At 37.7% G+C, this 20651-nt stretch overlaps 1 protein-coding gene across 1 annotated transcript in view; it reads left to right on the top strand.

Moving 5' to 3' along the window:
* Vgll3 (vestigial like family member 3) overlaps window positions 1–20651 on the top strand; it is a 44153-nt gene that overhangs the window by 15520 nt on the left and 7982 nt on the right. Inside the window, exon 3 of the mRNA XM_038346729.1 lies at window positions 5955–6482. Within this exon, the coding sequence (XP_038202657.1) occupies window positions 5955–6482 (528 nt within the window). The remainder of the gene's footprint in view (window positions 1–5954; window positions 6483–20651) is intronic.

Below are 20651 nucleotides of genomic sequence, written 5' to 3'. Positions count from 1 at the left end.
ATCAAGTTCTGCCTTATTCCTTTGTGACAAGACTACATACTGTCTAAAACTGGAGCTGGGCTGGCAGGCAGCAAGTCCAGCAGTCTTTCTCTCTGCACTACAGTGCTGGGGTTATAGGTGTCCATATTGATTGCAGTTTTGTTATTTAAAATTAAGGCACAGGATCAAGTAATTTTTGATATGAGGTCAGACAAAAATGCATTGTTTACTTTCCATTTGTGAACTGAGTAGTTCCATTGTTGTCTCTAGTGCAATTTTTTTTTTCAAATCAACCCACAATACTTGATTAGGATTCATGGGAAAGCCATAAAAAGTTATTAAAGAAGAGAACTTCTTAAAGAGGAGGTATGATGAATGATATTCACATATTCGATGAAGAGAAATAGTTATAATATTAATATTATTGATAAAGCTACACAGGATTAGACAATTCAATCTTTGGATAGTATTCAGTTTGGACTCTGGTCATTGCCTTATTCCTTGATGTTTGCAAAGTGGTGTTGGAGCAACAATTTAAGATCTTTGTATGGCCAGCTTCTCCAACAATAGCATATTCTCACTACTACTCCTATATAAGGGTTATTAGAAAAACACGTTGAAGAATATATAAATGATTTCATGCAGAGCTTGAACCAACAGAATCACAAATTCTCTTTTCCTTAACTATTTCCACTTACTTGTGGATAGAAAACTGATGTTGAGTCTTTACCTAGAAACCTTGTTTTCTGGAAGCTCATATTTTCAGCATGAAGCAATGTCTTCAAGATAGTAGGGACTCGAGATTATTAATAATGTTAGTAGAGTCATCAGGGAGTTTTGAAAGAAGCTGCTGGCCACCCCACCTGCATTAAACACTCTGACTTGTAACATGGTTATTCCAGTCCTATTGATATGCTACATATGAACTTACAACTGAGTTATGTTTGAACAATATATTGCCATAGTAAAGTTTTAGACAAAGTGGGTGTATCTGCTAAGAGAAGAATAAGCATAATGAAATTCATATCTTCTTGATAGGGCTAGAAAGTGATTTTGGACCTGTGCATCTGTTAGAAAAAACAGTTAAGGGGAAGAATGATTTGCACCTTGTTTTGGTACAATATATTGTGAATTATATCACAGCTCACAGATAAACAAATCTGATTATCCACTTATTCTCATCTAGCATCTAGACTAAGACATCAGTTTCAGATACACGCATGCTTTATTTACAGAAAATATGTGGGTCAGTGTGTGTATGACTGTGTGTGAATTGCTCTCTGTGTGTTTGTGTGTAAGGAAGGGCAATGGTCAGGTAAGATGGAACATAGTAGGCCTCTGAATTAAAAGCATGGCTTTCTGGCACTTATTGCCATTTATTTTTCTTGCACCTTCAAAATAAATGTATCTGTCAGCTTGGGTCTGCTTGGGAAATCAGCCATGTGGGAGCAACCTCTCAGAATGAAAAATTCAGGCTAAGCAGACCCAAGGAGAAAGGCCAGGAAGGGCTATGTCCTGAGGGACTAAAGGTTCTGAGCAGACTCTCTAGGAGGCCCTCCAGGCTGATGCTTCCAGGAAGTTAGAAAAGGCAGTGAGAGGAAAATGAGGCATGACTCACCTTATGATAGTGCCCCAAGGGTTAGATCTCATTGCAGTCATGAGGTGATTTTGAGCAATGCTGCAACCAAGTGACTGGAGGACAAACTTTGGATGCCATGGCAATGCTTAATTCCTGAATGACAGAGAAGTTTGAAGCACATTTCATTTCTTTTCGGACTTGACAATTTATAGGAACTGGAAGAACCAGGGAATGGGTCTTGAAAAGTATCAAGAACCCTTTATGTTAAGCATTGAGTTTAAAGAGTATTCTTCCTTTTTTTTTTCTTTTTCTTCCTCTTCCTCCTCCTCTTCCTTTCTGAGGCAGGGGCTTGCTCCTCTGTCTACCTTATCTGGTAGAGATTCTCAGCCCAGATTGCCAGTGAACTTGCACGTTTCTTCAGGCACATTCAGACTCTACTTGAGGGCTAAATTACAGGCATGTGCCCCGATGCTCTAAATAGTTTTTTCTTTGTTGTGAATTTTAAAAGAAAATGTTATGTTGGACTCTAATACTTTTCATCTGTATTTACTCTCAGAATGAGTCAGCAGGAGATTACTAAAGATGACTTACAATAGCATTTCTTTGTCTTATTTTCGTTAGTATTGTTATTATCTAAAAAATTAAAATTTGAACCTTCCCTAAACTGTTTCACAGGTTTTGTTCTCGTTCTTGTTTCTTTTCCTTCCTTCCTTCTTCCTTCCTTTCCTCCCTTCTTCCCCTCCCTCCCTCCCTCCCCCTTCCCTCTCTCCCTCCCTTCCTCCCTCCCTCCCTCCCTCCTTCCCTCCCTCCCTCCCTCCCTCCCTCCCTCTCTCCCTCCCCCTCTCCCTCTCTTTCTTTCTTTCTTTCTTTCTTTCTTTCTTTCTTTCTTTCTTTCTTTCTTTCTTTTCTATCTCTCTGTCCCTCTCTCTTTTTGTGTGTGAAGAGTTGCTATAAAAAGTACCCCAGTACTATATACACTTTTAAAAGGAATGCTTGACCTCTATGATCTATGTTCAACTCCTCTGTTTCTCTTTGAAACATTTTTTTCCCTAAAAGTCAGATGGTGAGATTAATGTTACATTTTGAAAGACGGTATTGGACAACATATCAATTTTGCCTTGTCTTTCATTTTTAGAAACAAATGTGTATGTGTTCCTAAAAGTGAACTCAATAAAAATCACATTTAGGTGGGTTTTTTTTTGTTGTTATTTTTGTGTATTATCTATTTTATGTACTATCAGTGCTGGCACCACCTGAATGCCAATATTGCATGAAAGTTGAATAACGGTACTCCAGAATCCCAATTGAGTCTTAATCTTATGCAGTTTTGAATCATTTGCACTAACCTGAAAGGTAACATTGCGTGGAAACAGCTCCTGCAGCTGTTCATCTGCTTTCCTGTACACCAACTGTGGCTGTGATTAAGTACTCGCAAAGAGTCACATAATGAAAAAAATTTACATACATATGAAATAGGCATGCTGGTTCTCCAGCACAGAGCACAGTGTAGCATCTGTTTGTGTCACATTTTCTTTTAAGAAGCAAGATACCAAAAAGCGATCCCGAAGCATAGATTTCTTCATGAGCATATTTTCCGTTCAGTATTGTTTCACTTACTTGTAAAATGCTGCAGTGTTTGTTGAAAAGGGCTGCATAGATCCCTACACACTTTATATTCATCTTAGGAGACCCTATATACACTGGGAAAATATTAAATTGCTTTTAATTTTATTTTTCCTTAAGGAATTTTAAAGAGTGGTTCAACTTTTATGGAGTGCCTTTAAAAATAGATTTCTTCTTTCAGTGATACTAGGTTCATTCATCACAAGCTTCGTAAATAGGACAATAATACTTTGGTAAGCGATATGTCCATTATAAGAATTTGTGTGTGCATATATACAATGTTTAATCAACTATAAAAATAAGAATGGTTCATCTTGGTAAGCATCAAGGGGAAGATAGATATCCAGATAAGTGTAATACTATGTCTGTACTTTGGACAGTTTCCTCAAGAAGTTCAATAAGAGGAACTTTATGAATTAGAGATTGTCAGCTTTCATATTCAGGTTCTGGTTGTATAAATTATGAGCAGATACAAACTATGAGATACAAATTATGAGCAGAATGGTCCCATGGGAGGTGTGTCAGTAAAGAGGAAGATTTGTGGTTGGCAAGCTGCCCTACAATACCCATAAGGCTGATTGATAAGCACTGTCTTTTAATCAGTGGTGATTGTCATGAAACAGTCATTTATTGAAGAGCTTACTGGGAGTGACTGAAGGCTTCAGCAACAATTTCTATCCTTCCCACCTGAAGAGCATCATTTCACAGGTTTCTTCAAGGGTTCTGCTTTCCATAACAAAGCTGAGAAAGAGATAACTATGAAAGTGTGGGTTGCTTGTCACAGGATGAGGGGGTGACTCATGGCAACACTGATGCAGATCTGAAGGCAAGAGAATGGATGTTCTTGTCTTAATAATACCCAATCATTAGGGAACTTAGAGAAGATGCCAAATATGGCAGAGATGCACTGACTTGCTTCACCTCATGATACATGTTAAAATTTATTCAAAATTTTCATACTGAAGCAATAAAAATGTGCTCCTGGGCCGGAGGTGTAAGAAATGATAAGCATGTTAGATTAAATATTTCTAACAATGAGCACCTCTCAGGATATCCTTTGTTCAGTGGGAAAGTCTAGATTTTCTTTATGTTGAAGCTGGCATAAAAATATCAATAATGCATATGCATAAGTAATGCCAATTGCAACCATATGTCCAACTTTAGCAGAAATAATCAATAGAACAGACAGAATGAAAAAATATTGAACAAGATAATTGAAAGAGTATGAATTAAAATGCTGTATTATTTTTAATGGAAGAAAGTGACAAAGAGATCAAGAGTCCACTTATGGTTATGAGAAAAGAAATGTACGTAATGAAAGTGAAGATTCACAGGGCAGTGCTCCCAGGCTCCCTGCGAGGCCTCTTCTAACAAAGTCCCTTTCAATCCTCTGATCAAGAAGCCCACTCTCTTCTGAGTTCTTTGTATCTCCATGTTCTCTCCTCTTCTCTCCCATCTCTCTCTTTCACCAAATTTTGCTTATTGAATTTGATCCATTAAATGCTACTGATGCTGGTGATACTGTTGTGTTTGGTGTACCTGTGTAGACTCTGTACTATGTTAAGTTTCACCTGTTAGACCATCCGTCTAGAACTCCATCTCACCCCTTCATAAGCCTAACTCCTACTCAGACATTCTAATTCAACATGGTTCTCACTTTTCCGGCTCATTTTGTGGGCTTGCTCTCGAAAACATTTGCAGGTCTTCCTTCCTTGTGCACCGAATGACATGATTAACAGTGACAAGAGTCTATATGTTTCTGACTTTCTCTAGTCTGGTCCATGTATGTCACCTGTAAACATTAAGGTGAGAGAGACAGTGAATTGAGGGAGTTGATGGAGGAGGATGCTTCTTCTTCCTTCCTTGCCTGCAATTGTGAGCTTCAGTTTCCCCGAAGTTTCTCATATGACCCGAAAAGTATAGCTCAACCTGAGCCATGCTGGTTATCAGTTCTAGAGAATCTCCAAATCCAGGTAACCAGGTTGCAGTCATAATTGTTCCATCTAGTGTTCATTATGAAGTCTACCATCCTTTGACCATTGAGGCAGGGTATCTGGTTTTGAAGCGTAGGCTTGTGCTTGCCAACATCTTAGACTTTTACCCTGTCTCCATTTTCTTACTGGAGCAGAGTGAGAATTCCATCAGCCCATGAGCACCCTTTGGTCTGGTGTTGGACATTTGGCTACTCTCGTTAAATTTTAACCATTCTTATTTCCAAGACCACAGCATTTCTAGGTTTCCACAGAAGTTAAAAAGATAAAATATATTCTTTTAAATTATCAATGATTTAGTGGGAACAATTACATGTTACTTTGTTATCATTTCTTAATTTTGTCATTGAAATGTATGATTAAATAAAAAATTGTGTTGGCGCATAAAAGATATGAGTGCAACTATTTCCAGTCTACACAAACACACACATCAACGAAACAAATATTCTTTGCCAGAGAAATATATAGAATGCTGTTTAGAACTAAGAGCTACACGGTACCAGCAGGAAATGAAGCCTTTCTGTCATTACATTGAAGGAAAAAACCTCAGCTCAAACTGAGATAGAGAAAGCCCAGCAAAAGCAAATGCAGGGGTCGCATTTTGAATCTTGCCCTATTGCCGGGACTTGATACCCCAAGGGCTAAGCCCGTATCAACTCATTCTTCTTTGTAGACAGAAAACATGCATAGTAATCCTCTTGATTGTAAAACATTACTGAAACAAAAGCAAATATACACCAGAACTGTATCTTATATAAATAACGTGTTTTCTGTCTTCTCAGACAGCTCAGCTCTCTCAAGCCAGCGGAGTAATTTCCCAACTTCCTTTTGGACCAGCTCTTACCAGCCCCCACCTGCACCCTGTTTGGGGGGAGTTCATCCTGACTTCCAAGTCACTGCACCCCATGGCACCTTTACAACAGCAGACCCCAACTCTTGGCCAGGACATGGTCTGCATCAGACTGGCCCTGCCCCTCCCCCTACTGCATCCGAGTCCTGGCACTATCCTCTGGCATCTCAGGTGAGCCCGTCCTACAGCCACATGCATGACATGTACATGCGGCATCACCATCCTCACGCCCACATGCACCACCGCCACCACCATCACCACCACCACCCAGCTGCTGGTTCTGCCCTGGATCCCGCGTATGGGCCCCTGCTAATGCCATCAGTGCGTACTGCCAGGATTCCTGCTCCCCAGTGTGACATCACAAAGACAGATCCGACTACAGCCACCACTGCTACCTCAGCATGGGCCGGAGCCTTTCATGGGACAGTGGACATCATGCCAAGTGTGAGCTTTGATGCAGGTGAGCGAACAGGTTTCCTCCTTTCTGGTAAAAGAAGGAAAAGTTAAGACAAAGGTTTTGGAAAATAGTTTTTGCAAAGTTTTCTCTTGAAGCTAATATGCTTGGAGAACAGAGGCATTTTGCAATAATTCCTGCATTCCTGTGGGAAGTAGAATGACTAGCTCATGAAAGCTCTTCTAAGAAAGGTCTCAGCATGTTTTTCGCATCTCCTATCTGGGGAGTCTGTTACTTTGAACGGGATTTCTCATACCTTATGTTTACAAATAACTTAGCCCTTCTTTAAATCTCCCATGACTCTGCACTCTGTACCATGTGTTCTGCCGGCCAGATTTCAGAGGTAGTGGAATGCTGCAGTTATGCACTGTGAAACAGATTGTCTTTTGGAATGTGGTCTACAGTCCAGACTTAAATAAATAGGGACCATATTTTGAGAGTAGACTTTTTTTCTTTTCTCTTTTCCTTCCTTGCTCTTTGTTTCCTTTCTCCTTCCTTCCTGTTGTTATTCTCTGATTTAAGTAACACATGACTTCAATGAGTACTGTAAATTTATATTCAAACGGCTTCGAAATAGTTATGAAAAGATTTCTTTATAGAACACTTGTCTCTGGAGTTCGCTAGTCTTGGAGATCATGGTTTTAGCTTTCTCGTTGTCCTGTCCTCCTCAACCCTTTTACATTTCCTGCTGAGTCTATGGTGAGGTGAGGACTGCATTTTCTCTCCTGGTAAAGAGTGTTCTGTGGTGCTAAGCATTGCAGGCCACCCTTTCTCTATTGTCAGGTACTCACAGAAGAAAGACGCTTATGCTTTTCAGTGTCTGGGGAAAGATAGTGTTGGATCCTCAACATAGTTGCGGCCACATTGAGCCGTGTGTCAGTTGGAAGTTTGCTGTGTTTCACGTCTTTGGCCTCTGTGGGGTCACACTAACAGTGCTCCTAACAGGCAGGGGGTGACTCTTCCTTCTGTATATTTTGTCAATAAAGAGAAAATGGACATGATTTCTTGTTGCTTTCTGTTTCAAATTCTCTGTTTACTTTTGCTTATTTTTGTACTTGTGAAGTTGGGAATTAGTCTGGCGCACACATTTTCCCCCCCTCAGAATTGTAGATTGAAAATGTCTCATCAAGATGAAAAGCCACTCTTTGTGCTTTTAGAAGCAGAAAAGAGAAAGGTTTTGTTCACTAGGATATCTTGAGAAGATCACTTTTGGTTTATTAACCCATGATTTAATTTTATTTATTAATCATTTACTGTATGCTATTAGCATGTTTTCTTTGTATATGTATGCTGACATATTAGCACATTTATATATTAGAGATTGTATTTATATCATTATGTATATAATAATATAATAATAATATATGATAGCTTTCTCATGCTGTTATGTAGTGTGTTAAATTTCCCAAACAGATCTTTATATTTGATCCAAGAGAATTCTGAGCTAGAAGTTCCATGATTCCCTATGCAGTAGTCGAGTAAAAGTGCTGTAAGCAAGCAAAGTGATAAATGATGTTGTTGCAATGATTAGTAGTTTGGAAGGGAAGCTGTCCTTATTGGATGTATGAAAGGGTTCTCATGGTCAGTGTGATCTTAGTACTTAGATAGTAAAGACGATCCATCCCTAGTCTATGTTTTCACCCAACGGGAAAAACAAAGCAACTCAACAGAGTAAGATAAAGCATTGGCATATTCATTTGAGGTATCTGATTAGAACACCTTCCACAAATGGACTTTTTATTTTCTCAAGCTAAATTTATAACAACACCAGGAAAAATCTGGACTTCAGAGAATCTTTGCATAGTCACCTCTATCACATTTCAGAGTGTCATAACTATAAAAAGAACTGATTTTTGCTTATAGTTTCCTCTGAAAAGAATGACTTAAGGTACAACATGGCCTTTTTACCCTGGAAAGAGCAGCAGAAGGAGGAGACAGCACCTCTGGCATAAGCCAATGATGATAGTCATCTATAACCATTTCCTACTACTAAATTCAGACATAATATCAAATGCCACATTCAAATTCAAACTGGAAAAGCATGGCAGGGATCAATTTTTACAGGAAACAGCCTTTGAGTCAGTTTGTGGCCTAATGTTCTAGGGGATCATATCTTTGGTGTGAGAAAAATTCTTGAGTCCAAGGGATTGGCTTTTATATTTGTACATTTTACATTACAGTTCTTGGATGTGGCTTGTCTCTGGAAAAATGGACATGACACCGATTAAGGTGTCTTTGTTTAGTTGAAGCTAGTTCTCAAAGAGAATTGCTCCTGAGACAGTTTTGAGGCAACAAGAAGAAAACAGAGGCTACAGTCATGAAGGAAAGAATCTGGGTAGTATGCCCATTCACGATGTGGGACCAGTAAGAGTGTAGTAACCACCCTTCTTCTGTTGAGATTGATTCTGATAATGGATGCTTCCATGTAAAATTCAAAAACAAGGAAGGAATTGTGTAACTGAATTAGGGAAGGGGAATGTCCCTTTCTGAAATTCATGGCAGTGACCCTACTGTGTAGGCAGCACCCTACAGTGGCTCTTCTTAGGTCAGTGTTGAGAGACCAATGAACAGCCAAGCTAAGAACGATATGAGTCAGCTGAGGCAGTCAAAACTTTCTTCCAAATCCAGGTATCTGAGCCAACAAAACAGAGACATTTTTCATGTTTCATTTCATGGTAAATAAACTAATTCAACTATTTCAAGAAGAATATTTTGGTAAAGGCCATAACAGTTTCTTCCACAAGGGGAGGGACTTGTGGTTGCTGTCACAAAAGCCAGTAGGCAGAATGACTTCTGAACAGCAGAAAACTGATTCTCATACTTCTGAGACTGCTGGGACCAAGGCCAAGGTACTGGCTATATCCAAGTCATAGGAAAGGCTGCTTTCTTGTTCACAGTTGGTCATCTTTTGGTATACTGACACATCATGGTAGGGTCAAATTAGCCTTGTAGCACCTTTTATATGGCATCAATGCCATTCACAAGGGAGTTTTTCTCTTGATGTAATGGACATGTCGCCTAATACTGTTACTTTGGGGATTTGGATTTCAGTACATTAATCTGAAGAAAACAAACATCCATCCATTGCCAGTGAAATGATAATTATAGCTGCAATTTTGTTTTGCAGAATGCAGAGAAATTAAGGGCCTCTAAGGAGGAGGATTGGATTTGGTATAATATTTAGTAACAAAGGAATTTTAAAGCATTGTATATTGCATAATTGAAGGGTTGATACCATTTTTACTTTTAGGGACCAATAGTAACATTTTATGCTTTTCTGGGTCTTCTGCCCTCTTCACTACTACTTGGCTCTCCTTTAGTGGCACTCAGTCAACCATAGAGAAAACCTAAGGGAAAATGTCATCTCTCAGAATTTTCTGGAAATTTGGGTAGCTCCAACTTTTTAAAGGGTTTTCCCCCTGTAAGTTAGTTGGATAGCCTGAACTTGGAGACAGATTGCCAACTTTTTTAACTCATTGTGGTCTACAAAGTAAAACAAGGTGGGCATTGAGCAAGGTTCCTGAGCTTCTCATCTTTAGAATAAATAACATTACTTTGAGGGTAAAACAGGTCAAAGCAATTGCAAAGCAATCACAAGGGTGCTAGCCCTCATAATTTCTATTTATGGAAAACCAAATTTGATGTATTTAACTTTAAAAGTAATTACTTAATTATAATTTGGAATAACCTATGGTCCATTTTAATGTATATGATTCAGAGGTTGTTAATTATTCACCATCTTGTGTAAAAATCCTTATTATCTAATTCTAGAACATTCAATCACCTCAGTAAGAAACTAATTGCTTGTTAGAGTTTACTGTCTATGTCCTACTACTCTCCATTCTTGGTAGCTATTCATTTACTTGATGTCTCTACATATTTACCATTTTTGTTCTGAGAAGAGAAATGGAATCCTATAATATGTGTAATTGGAGGTTTCTCTGTCCCACCCTGTCTTGCAGCCGCTTTTAAATAATTACTCAGAGGCTTAATATTAATTACAATCTGTTTGGCCTATAGCTTAGGCTTATTACTAACTAGCTCTTATAACTCAAATTGGACCATTTTTATTAATCTACATTTTACCATAAGGCTCATGGATTTGCCAGTGATCTAGCCCTTTGTTTCCCCATTGGCTAATTGCATCTCTTCCGACTCTGCCCTTCTTTCTCTTTGTATTCAGTTTGGCTTTCCTGCCTAGCTTTACTCTGCCTTGTTATAGGTCAAAGCAGCTTCTTTATTAACCAATGAAGAATATATATAATCACAGTGTACATGAGGATCATCCCACAGAAAATATTTGCCTTTTTTCACTTAACCTAATGTTTTTCAAGTGCCATTTATGTTACGTGAGCATAGAATTCCATTCTTTTCAGGAGTTGATCTTACTTTACTGCATGACAGTATCATGTTTTTACTTGTCCATTCATTAGTTGGTGGATATTGGTGTGCTCTTATATTTGATTTAATATGATTAATATTGCTGTGAACTACCATGTACAAATATTTGTATGAATATATTTTTACATATATTGAGTACACTTGTGATATTAAGAGAATCTCGCTTAAAGTTTTTATGTGCTTCCGTATTTGCGGAGCTTAAAAATAATTTACTATATTTGAAATAATTTTTGTTTCAAACTATGTTTTAGCTTTTAAACTGACCACAGCATACCATAATAGAGGCTGAGGTTGGTAGGTGAAAATTTTCCATAAAAATGAAATGAGGTGGCCCTATATTTTCTGAAAGAATATACAATTTAAAATTCTTGATACTAGAGTTGTGCAAATCCTTAATGTTTGTGTTGCTGTTACACTTGGCTTACCCTCAGCCCACTGTTCTCTCTGTTGAACAGGTTTTACATAGTACATGCTGATATAATCACAAGTCACCTGTATCTGCCCTCCTTAGAAAAATCCCCACCTTTATGCAGAGACTGTTATCATGAATCTTACATTAGTCTTTTCCCTTTTTATTGGCAATTTAAAAACTGGGTTCTTCAAGTCCTGTGGAACAGTACTTCCAAATTGTAGGTTTGTCTGAAAGGAAGATCTATGGTCATATAAACTTTTTGACACAGAATATTTTGTAATTCTCTTAGCAATCACTATTAATGTCAACATTTGGAAAGCTTTTATTTATTCTTTAGTAAGTGTTAAGATTTTTTTGTAGGCAGATAGTTTTACACCATGTTTTTTTTTTCTTTTTCTTTTTTTAGGAAAACACGGTGTTTTAAGCATACTTTTCTCAGAATGTACTTTGAAAATTTCACTTAATTTAACTTTTTCCTCATAAGAAACGTCACACTTTTCAATTTGCATAAATAACGATCATTTAACATTAAGCAGATGTGAAGATAGGCTAGGAATAGTAGGGAGGCTGAAGATAATATGGAGTAAGATAAGATGAAGAAAGGATGGAGGATGAACTTCAAGCAAACTCAGAGTTTTGCAGTGGGTTTCTCCATGTAAAGAGGAGTTAAACGTGGGAGTGCACAGCTGTTTGCATTGTATTTATTATCAGGCATACATAGGCTGACTCTGGGCAATACTAATCGGCTCACCTTCTACTGGTCACAATGATTTTCATCTTTCAGTGAAATACTGGCATTCTAGTGTCTAGCCTTCATAATTATGGTAAGATGTATGATCTTGAAATCCCTAGTCATTCTATGTTAACTTTTTATGTAAAGCTTAGTTAATGAGGCATCTTCACTGAAATACAAAAACAACTCCATTTGTAGCTTTCACTTCTTTTTCTGCTTTTGAACTTACCCCAGCTAAATGGAGTTTTGCTTTGTGATTTAGCTTCTCTCTAAACACAAGCTGTTCCTGGCTTCCTCTGTACATCCACAGATTTATTTCTCTTACAAGACCTCATGTTATTTCTGCTACAAGTTTGTTATGATTTTGTTTTTTCTGTGATGAATGTCATAATACCTTGTATATGTGTGTGTGTGTGTGTGTGTGTGTTGTGAAGGTGATCTAAAATTAAAATTCCAAGTAAAATAAGACAACATTCTGTCCTACATCATATGTTCATAAAATCTGGTATGTATGAAAAGTAATGTAAACATATTATTCTGACTTCTTAAAATAAATCTAAAGATCATTACATATAAATTGATATAAATTAATGCTAAATATTTGGATTTAGTGAGTCTTTAGATGAGCCTTCCCAAAACTATAATGAGCTAAAATTTGATTCATCTCTCAGTAACCAAGATATCTTCAGATTTTAAATCAATATTGTGTGTTTTAAGGCAGAGTTTTTTTTGCCAGATAAACAAAATTATTATAGATATTAGAGTCACAGATTACTTGTGAAATGAAGGCTGTAAATTTTCAATAAACACAGAACACCCCATTTCTGTGATGCCATCAAGATCTTAAGGTATAAACTGGATTATTTCCAAAGGAAGCGTTCTTGAGGCCAGTAGGATGGGGTCATTTGGGTAAAAGCCACTTGCCTGAGTCTGATGATCTGAGTCTGACCCCCACAACCAACATGGTGGAAGTTCCGGACCAACTCCTCCAAGGCTGTTTACCTCCAAAATGTGGCATGCATTCTCTTTTGCTCTCTTTTGGTCTCCGGGGCACTGCATCCACATGTACAAACTCATATGCAATGATGCATGTATACACGTAGAAATACACCCATCAGATGCATATCTTTAATCCCAACACTCAGGAGGCCATGTTCATGGATGTCTGTGAGTTTGAAACTAGCTTCATCTATTCAGGTCGTCCAGGGCACAAAAGGAGCCCATCTCAAAGACACATTAAGTTAAAAAAAAAAAAGAAAAAGAAATAAGGAAAGAAAGAAAAGAAAGGAAAAAATAAAACCTGGAAATAGTTCCTTTGAGAACGTAAATTTTCACATGGATAGGTATTGAGTATCACTGGAAAGTAGTAGACAAATGTCTTCATTTATCTATTTATTTCTCTTCATAGGCACTAAAGCTGATAAAACATACAAACATGGTCACATTAGTTTTCTGAAATGTTTATAAAATTTGATGATAAAATTCTGATTTAAGATGAATTTTGTAATCTGGATATTTAATGAAAGTGGATCTTGTCCACAAATGACAACATGTCTTTTAATGTAATTCAGGTTGGAATTATTGTTGCTCTAAATTGTAATATTCTGGAGCTAGGGGAAGAACTCAGTAAGACATTGTGTATGGAGCATGTCTAAAAAAAAGTTCAATACCTAGGGTCATACTGATTCTCTAATCCTTCTCTAAATTGCTACTTAGTGTATAGTTTTCCCTTTAAATAGGCTAAACTGTGTCCCTGCTAGGATTACTGTAGTTTGTACTACACCTTGTAGTGAAATGAATCCTAAAATCTCACTGTTTTTTAAAAGACAGAGAACAGAAAATGAGGATGAAAATAGTTTATAAAAATAAATGAGGAAACTTCTGTCTATTGAAAAAATTGGGAAATCAGGTTGCATTCCTCCCCATCCATTCTGTACATTTGGCATCTGTAGATACATCCTGAAACCTATGCTTGCTTGTTGGTAACTGGTAGTCATGTGCTAGTTGACCTAAGCTACAAAGACTGGATAACTGTTTCGCAAGTGACTTACTAGTTAATCCTGTAGTGTGGAATTGCGGGCAGGCCTGCTTTTCGTCCTGCCCGGCTCTCGGCCACCAGCTAGCTTATGCCCCGAAATAACAACACACAAATTGTATTCTTTTAAATACTGCCTGGCCCATTACTTCCAGCCTCTTACTCACATCTTGACTAACCCATATCTAATAATCTGTATAGCACCACAAAGTGGTGCCTTACCAGGTAGATTCTAGCGTACGTCCATCTTGGGCTGGAGCTCCATCGCGTCTGGCATCTCTCTCAGGAGAGGCACGGTGGTCTGACTAACTTAGGAGAGGCGTGGCATCTTACTGATCCTTCTACCTCACTTCCTCTTCCTGTTCTGTCTACTCCACCCACCTTAGGGGCGGTCTATCAAATGGGCCAGGCAGTTTCTTTATTAGCCAATGAAATCAACTCAAACAGAAGACTCTCCCACATCATTTCCCCTTTTTCTGTTTAAACAATAAAAGAAAGGCTTTAACTTTAACATAGTAAAATTACATATAACAAAATAGTTATCAAGTAAGAATTAGTTACAATATTATATCCATTTTATCTTTTATCATAACAAAGGAAAACTTTATCTATCCATTCTTCAACTCCATCAAAGACTCCAGAAGGAGATAATATTACCTAAGTAAATAAGAAATAAGCAACTTACAAAACTCTAGAAATGACAGAGACATCTCGCTGCCTGGACAGTCACCCAAAGTTCCTTTGTACTGTTGGGGCATCCATCTTCAGCCTTCAGGCCCATAGTATCCAGAGACATTTCCATGAAGCAGGAAATTTCAAAGGCAGTTCAGTCACTTTCTGCTGTGTCCTGCAGAATGTCTCGCAGACTCTTTCATGAATCAGGAATCCCGAAAGATCATCTCACTTTTAGGCAAGTTCAGCAGTCCTCTCTCTGAGGGTTCTCTATGTCCAGTTTATGCAATAGTCCAGGCAAGAGCAGTTTCTTGCCCAAATGGCTATCAAACTCAATAAGGATCCTCTTCGATGCCCATCTTCCTCTTGAAGTAGATTGGTGCTGCCAGGAGCTGATGTGTCTCATTGTCATGAAAATTCCTAAGTTATTAAAACATTAAATGCCATATTTTGCAGTCTTTGAAAGATATGAAGAATGTCTATCTAACTGAAATATATCTCTCTATATATAGAATATCTAACATGACTACAAGCTTAACCATTATTGATGACTATCCATCAACAACCTATATTTCCTAATTATACATTACATTTTAAATGAACTACACAATCACAATACCTTAATCAGTATCAGAAATACATATACATATAACAAAATTGACCTTAAATCTCTATCAATAAAGCAAAATCTATACCAATGCAAATTATTCATATCTATATCATATCTCCCTTTAAATGTAAAAGAACATTTATAAACAATATTTGGGAAAATGGGCGCAGTTATTTCTCTCCAAACTGCTTCCTGCTGAATGGGGACGCTGTTAATTAGGTCTTTCATGGTGTAACCTGTGTGCCAGGTTCATCTCAGTCATCAGTTGGGTGAAGTAATTTTCTGAAGGTGTTCACAGCAACCTTTCAGGAGGGCGTGGTCTATCATACCATATTGGGATAGAAGCAATCCACATGGTCTCATTTTCTGTAAAAATAAAAGAAGAATCTCTTTTCCAAAGTATCATATCCTTAGATCCAAATTCTGAAGTCAAGGTATTTTCAAGATATCTTTCTTGGATTAGTTCAGCAGCATTTATAAACAAGTATCTTTTAGCAGCTGTTGCTCCTTCCTCAGCATTCAAACAATTCAAAGAGAGCATAATAGTATATAGTATCAAGATTCTCTGTGTATTTTCCATCTTTGTGCGGCTTTATTTTAACCTCTATTTTGTTTATTTTTTACTTTTACTTTTTGAGACAGGTTCTCTCTATATTTTTGTCCTGGAATAACTCTGTAGACCAGGTTGTCCTTGAACTCTCAGAGATCCGTCCGCCTCTGCCTCCCCAGTGCTGGGATTAAAGGTGTGTGCTGCAACACCTTGAACTCACAGAGATCTGTCTGTCTCTGCCTCCCAGGCATTGGGATTAAAGGTGTGTGCTGCCACACCTTGAAGTCACAGAGGTCAATCTACCTCTGCCTCCCAAGTGTTGGGATTAAAGGTGTGTACCACCACAACAAACTACTTCCTTTTTTTAAAGAACTTTAACCTTTAGCCTGCATATATTTTTAACACATCATAAACCATTTAGACATTTTCTTCGACTTTGAATCTTTCTTTTTTACTGTATATCTCTCTTTTTCTGACGACATGAGTCTTTAATTTACCAAACAATATCGTTAGGACTAAAGCCGTGACTTTGCCGGCTAGATCCAGCCCATTCCTTAGCTTTCCAGCCTCATGGCAGAGGTACCAGCTGTAGCCATGTTTTTCACCACAACTCTGTGGTGGTTCAAAGTCCCTGCCAGCAAGCAAGCTGCAACAGTGTTAAACACAACACTCAAAAGCTCCATAGTCAGGACCGCCTGCTTGAAAGAGTTACAGTTTGCCCTGGCAGGACGGCCCAGAAAGCTGGCATTTTAAAACGACACAGCTTTTTTCCTGCTACAGCTGAAAACCGAAAAGCATGCGTTCAGCTTTTCATCAACACCGTTTAAGTGTTTTGTGGCAGGACCTCTTAATGAGCTGCAGGGTTTTGCAGCTAAAGCTGAGTCAGGAAGCTTCTCTTAGATGAGAGCACTTGCTAGCCTCTTGCAAGCAGAGCCAGACCCGAGAAATTGCTGTTATCAAGAAAACATGCTTTACTCTAGTCTTTCCCAAGCTTTCTCAGGCTTTCTGTGGATTCAGTTATCCACGTCTGGGCGCCATTCTGTAGTGTTGAGCTCGGCGGGCAGGTCTGCTTTTCATCCCGCCAGGCTCCCTCCCGGCTGCCAGCTAGCTTATGCCCCGAAATAACAACACACAAATTGTATTCTTTTAAATACTGCCTGGCCCATTACTTCCAGCCTCTTACTCACATCTTGACTAACCCATATCTAATAATCTGTATAGCACCACAAAGTGGTGCCTTACCAGGTAGATTCTAGCGTACGTCCATCTTGGGCTGGAGCTCCATCGCGTCTGGCATCTCTCTCAGGAGAGGCACGGTGGTCTGACTAACTTAGGAGAGGCGTGGCATCTTACTGATCCTTCTACCTCACTTCCTCTTCCTGTTCTGTCTACTCCACCCACCTTAGGGGCGGTCTATCAAATGGGCCAGGCAGTTTCTTTATTAGCCAATGAAATCAACTCAAACAGAAGACTCTCCCACATCATAATCCGAGCCAAGCAAAACAGTAACTGTAATTCGGTTATAAATTGACTAATTATATCTAGTAACTTCTTAAAAAATGTTCACATTTACAGAAAGGATTAATGATAACCAAGCATTACTCATCTAAGACACTTGAATATATGTTGAAATTGCAATGCTTCAAATTAAGACTTTACAATAAAGGAGGAGTATTGCAAATTTGGAGAGGAGTTGTCAAAGAACTACATGAGTAACAGCCCTATAACGCAACGGAAAAACAGAGGCACTGTGATATCTTCACCCTCGAGCATAGGAAGCATCAAAGAGACAAATATTGTAGATGTTTCATTCAAAACAATCACTCCATTCCACCTCATCCTGCAAAACACATAATAATCATCTGGATTGTGAGTGATGAGGGATTTATTGACACTTTTTTTATAGTTATGGTAATTTTTATAAATGATTCGTAAGAAATTATAAAATTGTCTTCAGCATTTGTATCAAAAATACAGAAGCAATTTTTAAATATTCAATCTCAGCATAGCGATATGAGTAAAGGCAAACCTAAGACTATATGATTTTTCAATGGAAGTAATATTATTCACACTTTTGAGTATTAGATAGTTTTGTTTTACTGCTTCCTTTTTCTGACCTGACCTGATTATGGAACTCAGTGACTCAGGGAACATGGTTGTGTTTCCAGATGGTGACTGTGATATGAAATAAACTCTTTCATGTAATAAAGACATAATAAAGATGGAACACTTCAAACTGGAAAAAATCACACTGAATGTGTGAATTGTCTTGAGAAACTGATGAAGGTTTGGAATACTTCTATCACATTGTGACTATCTAGCTAAATCTGTTTATACTCCAGAAAATTAGCTGTGATGTTGTTAGTCAAATTCCTCAAGAATAGCATTTAGGAATTAGTGATTTTTTTCATATTAGTTGGGCAGAAAATGAAAATGATGGAACAAAGAAAAGAGAAACAAAACGTAAGAATGTGAGATGTTATCAACATGTACATCTTGAGAGATTTTTAATATATAGCTTTCTTCTTTTAGGATTCTTACTCTACATATAGAACGTGAAGGAGGGAACACATTGGTCTCATCACTATGGGCTTATGTACAGCAACGATATTTATTCTATTCATTCACAGATCTCAAAAACTGTATCTCTAGCAATAAAGTTGGGCTATGAATTAGACTCAAAACAATCCCACTGGTTAACCGCGTTCTGTCAGATTGGAAGTGTTGAGATACCCAGACTCGTAGACTGAGCAACTGCTGGGCTCTCAACTTCTCCAGTGTGAGAGACATTCCTGGACAACTCCAACCTCATAAAAGCCAACTATATATATATATATATATATATATATATATATATATATACACACATATATATATGTATATATATATGTATATGTATATAATGTGTGTGTGTTTGTGTGTGTATATACACATACATGTAAATAGTGTTCCTTGAAAATGTTAAATTCATGTTCACTGATCCATTTTCCATCTTAACATTAATTTTGTAATTGAGTTTCAAAACTCATTCACCTTAAGGATTGCTATATAAATTACACAGCATCTCTTGCTTCTGAAATATAGCTTCTCAAAACTACAAGCAAAATTAGTACCATCATCTTTTGACCTTTTTATTATAAAAAAATTTGCTTGCTTAAATAATTGTACACATCTATAGAGTACAATGTGATGTTTTGACAGGCAAGCAACAGGTACAAATCAATAATGAAATTAGCATATCTAATTCTGTATGTTTAGAAACTCTTTTTCTGTAAGCTGTTGTTTTACCTAGCTGTGGCTTGGAGTTTGGAAAAATTTCAAATCCTTATGGTTTCTAAGGAGAAATTATTCCTTCACCAAAAGAAAGCTATGTAGGTAAAATAAAATAAAGACAAAAACCAAACCAAACCAAGCAAGCAAGCAAGCAAACAACCAAATATACCAAAAACTCAAAACAAAACAAACAAACAAGCAAAAAACAAAACCAAACCAGATAATTCTTGCATGAGTTTCATTGGAAAATAAGCATGCCCTGAAATGTGTTTCATGAGTCAGGGATTTGGGGTATCAGCAAATAATCCTTTCACTATCGGTCTGCTGTTTGAAAAGCTCACGTTGGAAAACATCTAAAGGAATAGCTCAGATGAAGAAATGTGTTTCAGAATTCATTCTTTGGCAATTTTCATCAGCTTTCAAGTAGGCTACAAAGATTTTGGAAAGGAACTCTCTGTGGCCTGAGGAATTTACAGCTATCTTTACTCCCTTTCAGGCGGCCGTACTTTCCTCCTCTTGTTCTATTTATCAACAATATAAAGTTTCACAAACAGTTGTCTGTGGCCAATATGTTCTGAATTCCTTGGTGAAAAGATGACATGCTGAAAAAAAAAGTCTTGCAAAGGGCTGATGAGAGGCAAAATGGGTCATATTTTTTCTTGTGGAAAACAACCTGATATGTGGGAGATTCGAGCTCATTTTTTTTTGAAACCACAGGCATGCGTTCTAAAGCTTATTTCATGCTGACTTTGCTTGTGCCGTATCAAGTGGCACCTACCATCTTCAGCATTACTGAAGCCCTATTTACATTTACTAGGATTGAAGAGACTCTTCTGGAACATGCCAGAGAGCAAGTTTGCATCCTGGTCACAAAGCAGCAAAAAAACTCCACTAATGGCCCAACAGGAACTCATACATTCAGTGCATTCCATTGCTGAGTCTCTTCCAGTACATTTTTTGTCAGTGGAGAGACTGATGACTTAAACCAAATTCATATTAAAACATACGTGTATTTAAGCAGTTTTAAGGTCATTTTTAAATTTTTGACTCTTTTAACAATTCCTATTCCCAGATACAAGTGTTCTCTTTGGAGGAGTGGGTCCTAGAGCAATGGCCTCAGATTAGCCCTTTTTCTGGTTGGATGATCTATTTTTTGAATCGTAAAGCTGTCATGGCATAACCTAGAGATCCCTTTAAAGATGCATATTTGGCTGCATGTGCATGTGTTATCCAACAGATGTCTGGATAGTTAGAATCTCTTGAGAGCATTATAATGTGTGGTTTTTGTTACAATAAGTGATCCAAATGTTTTCCCCCTTTGGTCTTGCTTTGCTCAGATCTGGGAGAAAGTCTGTAGTTTGGAGAGAATTTGCAGAAGAATGTATTTCACTCATGCTTTCTTCTTTTGTTAATATTCATCCCTATGTTAAGATGCCTTCATATCTGCTTTTGAAATGAGTTTCCTGAATTGGTAAACAGTGTCTATATT

The sequence above is a fragment of the Arvicola amphibius genome, chromosome 10, assembly GCF_903992535.2.
Source record: "Arvicola amphibius chromosome 10, mArvAmp1.2, whole genome shotgun sequence".
Taxonomy (NCBI): domain Eukaryota; kingdom Metazoa; phylum Chordata; class Mammalia; order Rodentia; family Cricetidae; genus Arvicola; species Arvicola amphibius.
Note: the sequence above shows the minus strand (reverse complement) of the source record. Positions and strands in the feature narration are given on the sequence as shown.